The sequence below is a fragment of the Sciurus carolinensis genome, chromosome 16 (assembly GCF_902686445.1).
Source record: "Sciurus carolinensis chromosome 16, mSciCar1.2, whole genome shotgun sequence".
Taxonomy (NCBI): domain Eukaryota; kingdom Metazoa; phylum Chordata; class Mammalia; order Rodentia; family Sciuridae; genus Sciurus; species Sciurus carolinensis.
Window position 1 is genome coordinate 43,165,601 of NC_062228.1, and position 7,334 is coordinate 43,172,934.

Consider the following 7,334-nt stretch of genomic DNA (forward strand, 5'->3'; position numbering starts at 1 on the left):
GACATAATAAAATATTAATATTCTATATTATGCTAGGCAACATCAGCCAATCACAAAGAATCAAAGGCCAAATGTTTTCTCTGATACGCGGACCCTAGTTCACAATAATGGCGGAGGAGAATAGAGGTGTTTTGGAGTAGACAGGGGAGAGAAGGGAGGGGAGAGGACAAGGGGCAGGAACGATGGTAGAATGATGGGACATTACTACCCTCTGTGCATGTGCAATTACGTGACCTGAGTAACTCTATATCCTGTTCAGCTAGACGAAAGAGAAGTTATACTCCGTTTGTGTAGGATGTGTCAAAATGCATTCTGCTGTCATGTATAACTAATTAGAACAAATTTTTAAAAGATATTTTAAAATGATGATATTCTACGAAACAAGGAAAAGGACAGTGAATCCCCAGTGTCAGGAACATCACCGCGGTCGTTCAGTTCTGGTGCTCTGTCTCCTGTTTGTTTTCTTTTTCTGTGCATCTCCCCAAAAGGAATTTGGCCAAATTCCCCAAAGGCAAAAGCACTGGCTTTTATTTTGGGGCCCACCACTGAGGGCATCTGGGAGCAGGAAGCAGCAATGGAGGACCTCCCTGCAGACACCTCGCTCCCCTTTCATATAGCAGGACATGGGGGGGGGCAGTGAGCTGCTGGCAGACACCTTGTGTCACTGGTAGAGTCCCTCCCTCAGGTCATTAGTGTGTCTCCTGCCTGAGCCTTTCGTCCTTCCCCAGAGAGACTGTCCCACGTGCATCTCGGTCTTTTTTCCTTATTCACTGGGTCCCCCTCCCTATCGACGCCTAACAGAACAGCCTCTGTGGCTGGGGTGGCTTCTCTGCCTCCACTTACTGACCATGTAAACTTGGCCCGTTTCCTAACCTGTGCAAGCCTCCACGTGCCTCCCTATAAAATGGGGGTAGTAGCAGTACCTCTCACCTAACTGGGTGGTTGGGAGGATTCAGTGATGTCATTCATGCAAAGCTCCCAGAGTCTGCATTGCACAATAAGTACAAGCTGTTATTGTTACTCTTCGGGTGCCGCACCCCCTGAATGAGAACGCTACCCCCTGCAGCTCTACCTAGGTCCTCCATTCTCTCTCTCTGGTGTCCCCGTCCCCACCATTTGCCGGCAGTGGCTTCCTGGCAGGGGTGCTCTCCCGGCGCCAAGCACAAACTTGGCACACTAGCAAAGCGTAGTTTGTCCCTGTGAACTGTCCTCTTCAAGCTGAGCAGCCCAAGTGCCACCCATCCTGGGCAGCACACCCCCAATTCCTTCAGCAGAGAACAAGATGAAACTCTCCAAGTCCCCACTCCCACCCCTGCCCGTCCCTCTTTAGGGAGCACAGTGGATCACGATGAGAGAGGACATTGCGCCACTTTTATTCACAAATACTAGTACAGCCCCATAAGGGACTCCAAGAACCTATGCCCGCCCCCCAGTCCCTCCAGTCCTTTCTGCTGGCGTGACAAGAGGAACATTTATCTGCTCAGCAAGGCCAGGGCATCAGTTTAGGGCATGATGTTTGCGACACTCTAGAAAAGAGGAGAGAGAAAGTGAGTGCAGGATGCCGGCTGAGAGGATCCAGAGCGCCGCCGTCCCGGGCAGCCAGAGGAGGACGGGTCACTCTGGCCCAGGAATCGCTTATGTTCTGGGGAATATCTGAAGGAAGGTGGCACCTCCTTGGGAGGATCGGGAGCCAGCCCTCCCATTGCAGGACTGGGGGGCTATACGGCAATGGAGAAGCCCTGTGTGCTTTATCTCAGAGGAGCCTCTGCCAACCCCAAAACCAAAGGATCAACAAGGGTATGTCTTCCCGCTCCACGTGCCTAGGACAGGGCTGTCATACACCCACGGCTCTGCGCCCCAGTCTTAGGCAACTTGTGTAATAAACACAGAGAGAGAGCTGGGCCTTCTGGCCCAGAGTGAGGATCAGAGAGTGGACAGAGCCCCAAGTTCCCACAGCCCAGCACACTGAGGCAAGGCAGCAAGCACAGGCAGCAGAGGGGCTCCCTGGAGAGCGGGGTCGGGAGAGGAGCCCGCTGACCACTGGGAGAGATGAGAGAAGCCATGTGGCCACATGGAGGGTGGTTTCAGCAGCACAGCCCCCTCCTCCCCAGTCTCTGTGCAAGCGCCCTGGAGGTTACTTCTGGCAGCTTCTGTGGGAATGGAAAGCACCCAAAAGTCGGACGCAAGGCAGGAGAGCAGGCGGTGAAGGGAAGACCAGGGCTGGGAGGACAGGTCGGATGGCCTCTGCAGAGGCTGAGTCTGCCCACAGGAAGGTCGTCCCCGAGCAGCGGGAAGGGGTATAGGCGTGTCTCTCAAGATGGAAAGCAGGAAGTAGGAGCCCAGCAGACACTCACCCTCCACAGAGCTGGAAAGTTGATGAAGGGCTTGTTGACCGAGGCCTGGAATTCGAGGACAGGAAGGTTAATCCCCAGTCTCCACCCAACTCCATCCCAGGGGGAACCCCCAAGTGGCCTCCCCTCCCTGCCACCAAGTCCACGCTGTGCCCAGGAGACTTACTCCAGATGCTACTGTGGTGGTTGCGGCCCCTCCGTGCTGGCCGGTAACCCCGCTTCCTTGATGACCGCCCTGTGGACAAGCCCAAGATGGTCAATGCCACCCCTCAACCTTTGAGGGTTTCCTAAGTTCCTTTTCCCTAGTGACCTTCCCCTGTCTAGGGTGGCTCAGGCTGGGGTGGGGAGGTACAGGCTGACCCCTTGACCTCCTCACTCACTGTCCAGAGAGAAAAACCAAAGTCCATGATGCCATGAGAATTTCAAGGGAGATGGAAAGAACCCCAGGAAGGATGTCTGCCTCCTACCGACTGGTCTTTCCCAGACTCCCTTTTATTTTGGCGTTAGGAAAATGCTCCCAACCACTGAGAAGGGGCTTCCCTGGGAGGAGAACCCAGAGCACTGCGCACATACCAGGACCATCACAGACCTCGACCCTGACCCCAAATCAACACTTCTGCACACAATTTAGCCTCAGCCCTAATTCAGGCTGATCGCCATCCCTGACCCCATCCGCAGTCACTCCAGCAGTGCTTCCCCAGACACACCCCTACCCCTGGCAGTGCCACCTCGCATCCTGCAACAAACCACCCCCTTCTTGGGCGGCCTGACTCAGGACCCTCTCTTCTCCCTCTCTGTACTATTTCTTCCTCTCTTCTCCCTCCCCCCAACCCCTGGCTTCCTGCCTGACAGCAGATGTGACTCTGGGCTTTGAGACCTGGGTCCATCCTCAAGATGGTCTCCCAGCTTGCTGATCCCAAGGACAGGGTACTGAGGCACACGAGAGTCGGCCTCTGCGGTTCTCCAGATCCCTCCTTGGCGCCTGTGGTTCTGTGGTCAATGGCAGGGCTTTCCTGGCCTCCAACCTGTTTCCTCTACATACATGGGTAGGAAAAACCCTCCGGAAGGCCTTCCCTGATCAGCAGTGCAGAGGAAGGAGAACCCTGACCAAAGCTGGGTGCTTGCCACATGACCTTGGCAAATCCCCTTAGCCTCTCTGGGCCTCCGTTTCCTTATCTGAGCATCAGGGAGTCAGCATCCTCATCCTGACTACCTCAGAGGGTGTAATGAAGAGTAAGCAGAAGAGAGCTTATCTCCAAAGCTGTCCCTCACACTCACTGTTACATGCTGAGCTTTCTCAACACTCATTCTGTTTGCACTTCATGGATCTGATTTCAGAACTGTTTCCTGTTTCCGGGAGAGACTTTGTGATCCTCAGTGCAGCCCCCTTAACTAGGGGTAACTAGATTCCTTCCACATTATCTAAGGTGGGGCTTTGCCGATAAGATGTCTTAATCCATTTGACCACCAGCTTCTTAGTAAGAGAGATGCAGAAGGAAGAAGGGGAACATGGTTATATGGCTGCCCAATGCTTCTTTTACCAAGGGCTGCATACAGGCTCCCCAAACATCCCAAGGGTTTAACCCCTCCCTCCCACAACCCTCTTCTCCCATTTCCCCGCCCCTGTTCACCTACATTCAGCAGCTGGTTGGCCTCCTTGCTGGCTTGGTTGACCCCATTATGAACATCCTGCTGCAACCTGTCCACTTCCTTCCCGGCCTGGCCAGCAGCTTGGTGGGCACCTTGGCCAAGCTTCTCCGCTTCCTTTCCGGCCTGACCAGCAGCATGGTTGACCCCTTGGCCAAATTTCTCTGCCTCCTTCCCGGCCTGGTTGACCCCATTGTAGACCCCTTGGACCACTTTGTCTGCTTCCTTTCCGGCCTGTTCAACGGCATGGTGAACTCCCTGGCCAGACTTCTCCACCTCCTTCCCAGCCTGGTTGACCCCAGGATGGACACTATGAATTATTTTGCCTCCCTGTTTCCCAACCTGCCCTGCAACAGGATGAGGATCTTGGCCAAACTGCAGCGCCTCCTTTGCTGCATGGCTAAGTCCATCCTGGGCCCCTGGGATCACATTGTCTGCCTCCTTCCCAGCCTGACCAGCAGCATGTTGGGCCCCCTGACCAAACTTCTCTGCCTCCTTTGCAGGCTGACCAAAAGCATGGTTGCCCTCCTGAGCAAACTTCTCTGCCTCCCTCCCAGGCTGACCAAAAGCATTGTGAGCCCCCTGACCAAACTTCTCTGCCTCTTTCCCAGACTGACCAGCAGCATGGTGAACCCCCTGACCAAATTTCTCTGCCTCCTTTCCAGCCTGACCCACAGTATTATGGAGCCCTTGACCCAATTTCTCTGCCTCATTTCCAGCCTGACCAGCAGAATAGTGGATTCCCTGACCAAACTTCTCTGCCTCATTCCCAGCCTGACCAAAAGCATGGTGAACCCCCTGACCAAACTTCTCTGCCTCATTCCCAGCCTGACCAAAAGCATGGTGAACCCCCTGACCAAACTTCTCTGCCTCCTTTGCAGGCTGACCAAAAGCATGGTTGCCCTCCTGAGCAAACTTCTCTGCCTCCCTCCCAGGCTGACCAAAAGCATTGTGAGCCCCCTGACCAAACTTCTCTGCCTCATTCCCAGCCTGACCAAAAGCATGGTGGGCCCCCTGACCAAACTTTTCTGCCTCTTTCCCAGCCTGACCGGCAGCATGGTGAACCCCCTGACCAAACTTCTCTGCCTCATTCCCAGCCTGACCAAAAGCATGGTGGGCCCCCTGACCAAACTTCTCTGCCTCTTTCCCAGCCTGACCAGCAGCATGGTGGGCTCCCTGACCAAACTTCTCTGCCTCCTTTCCAGCCTGACCAAAAGCATGGTGGGCTCCCTGACCAAACTTCTCTGCCTCTTTCCCAGCCTGACCAGCAGCATGGTGGGCTCCCTGACCAAACTTCTCTGCCTCCTTTCCAGCCTGACCAAAAGCATGGTGGGCCCCCTGACCAAACTTCTCTGCCTCTTTCCCAGCCTGACCAGCAGCATGGTGGGCTCCCTGACCAAACTTCTCTGCCTCCTTTCCAGCCTGACCAAAAGCATGGTGGGCTCCCTGACCAAACTTCTCTGCCTCATTCCCAGCCTGACCAAAAGCATGGTGGGCCCCCTGACCAAACTTCTCTGCCTCCTTTCCAGCCTGACCAGCAGCATGGTGGGCCCCCTGACCAAACTTCTCTGCCTCCTTTCCAGCCTGACCAAAAGCATGGTGGGCCCCCTGACCAAACTTCTCTGCCTCCTTTCCAGCCTGACCAGCAGCATGGTGGGCTCCCTGACCAAACTTCTCTGCCTCCTTTCCAGCCTGACCAAAAGCATGGTGGGCACCCTGGCCAAACTTCTCTGCCTCATTCCCAGCCTGACCAAAAGCATGGTGGGCTCCCTGACCAAACTTCTCTGCCTCCTTTCCAGCCTGACCCACAGCATGGTGGGCACCCTGGCCAAACCTCCCAGCCTCATTCCCAGCCTGCCCCATTGCATGGTGGGCCCCCTGGTCAAACCTCCCTGCTTCACTTCCCGCCTGGTTGACCCCATGATGGACCCCATGATGGATCATTTTGTCTGCCTCCTTCCCAACCTGTCCAGCAGCGTTGTTGACCCCATGGGCAAACTTCTCTGCTTCCTTTCCTGCTTGTCCAGCGCCATTGTTGATCCCATGGGCTACCTTGTCCAAGCCGTGGTTGATCCCCTTGTCCACCTCCTTGCCGGCCTGGCTCCCCATGTTGCTAAGTCCATTAAAAACTTTTTCCACTTCCCTTCCAGCTTGAGTGATTCCATTATTGATGCCTTCCAGGGCCTTGCCCACCTCTCTCTCTGCATTGCTCAGCCCTCTGTTGATCCCTTCAATGACCTTCTCAATAGGGTCATCATTGGTTGCCCATCCAGGCAGGGCCCCCAGGAGCAATAGGAGGCAGCAGGAGCTGAGGAAGCTGGCAAGGCGCATGTTGTTGGGAAGGTGGGGAGGATGCAGAGAGGAGCCCAGGAAGCAAGGCTGCTATTTATCCTCTGCCTCCGCCCTCTTCTCCACCCCTCATGACTCAATTGCCCCTGCGAGGCACTGACTTGGTCCGAGTCAAGGAGGTATTTCCCAGGGAGATTTGGGATTGAGCAACGAAGAGGAGGAGGAAGAGAAGGTGAGTCACTCATGGAGAAGAACCTGGCATATTTGCTCCTTGCCTGGCTCAGGCTCTCCACCCGAGAGGAGGGTGTCTGCCCTGCCAACCGCCTCTTCTTTTCATTTCTCACCCACGATCCAGGCCTCCTCTCTCTCAAACCCACCTTCAATCACCCTCCGTCCCTGAGACCCCCGGATGATCTGCAGCACTGTGGCTCCTCTCAGGGATCTAAGCATTTAGCCCAGGAGTGAAGGTCTGGAAAGATGGCGTTTGTATTTGGGCGAAAGGAAAGAACTGTCCCTGCTCCTACTCTCAGTTAGTCTTCTGCAGCCACAAGGGCCTTGTCCCACCTCCTCAAATGCACCACACTCCCTGCTGCCTCTCATCTTTGTACCTGATCTTTCCTCTGCCTAGAATGCAGAACCCAGAGTCTCACATGGCCGACTCCTCCTTGCTCTATACTTGGCTCAAATGTCACCTCCAAAAAGCCTTTCCTGACCATCCATCCCTGACAAGATGCTACAGTTGCACTCTGTAAAATCACCCTTTTGTTCCTAGAGGACTTAGCATGATCTGAAGTTCCCTTTATTTTGTTTTGCTGGCAGGGGGCGGGGGTGGACCAGGGATTGAATTCAGGGGCACTAGACCACTAAGCCACATCCCCAGCCCTATTTTGTATTTTATTTAGAGACAGGGTCTCACTGAGTTGCCTAGCATCTTGCTGTTGCTGAGGCTGGCTTTGAACTCATGATCCTCCTGCCTCAGCCTTGTGAGTTGCTGGGATTGCAAGAATGCACCACTGTGCCCAGCTCACCTTTATTTTTTATTGTGTG

The 7,334-nt window shown here is 54.7% G+C and overlaps 1 protein-coding gene across 5 annotated transcripts; it reads right to left on the reverse strand.

Moving 5' to 3' along the window:
• Positions 1-1,349: 1,349 nt before the first annotated feature.
• Sbsn (suprabasin) lies at positions 1,350-6,366 on the reverse strand. Of its 5 annotated transcripts, none has more exons than XM_047527431.1 (5): positions 6,051-6,366; positions 3,987-4,232; positions 2,518-2,586; positions 2,355-2,399; positions 1,350-1,526 (listed from the first exon to the last, which is right to left on the reverse strand). In XM_047527431.1, exons 1-5 carry the CDS (start codon positions 6,327-6,329, stop codon positions 1,503-1,505), a joined length of 663 nt encoding a protein of 220 aa, XP_047383387.1. In that variant the 5' UTR covers positions 6,330-6,366; the 3' UTR covers positions 1,350-1,502. The 5 variants fall into 5 exon arrangements, with proteins under 5 accessions (XP_047383387.1, XP_047383386.1, XP_047383385.1 ...); XM_047527430.1 differs by having other exon boundaries at positions 3,987-4,286; XM_047527429.1 differs by having other exon boundaries at positions 5,964-6,366.
• Between the last annotated feature and the right edge of the window lie 968 nt (positions 6,367-7,334).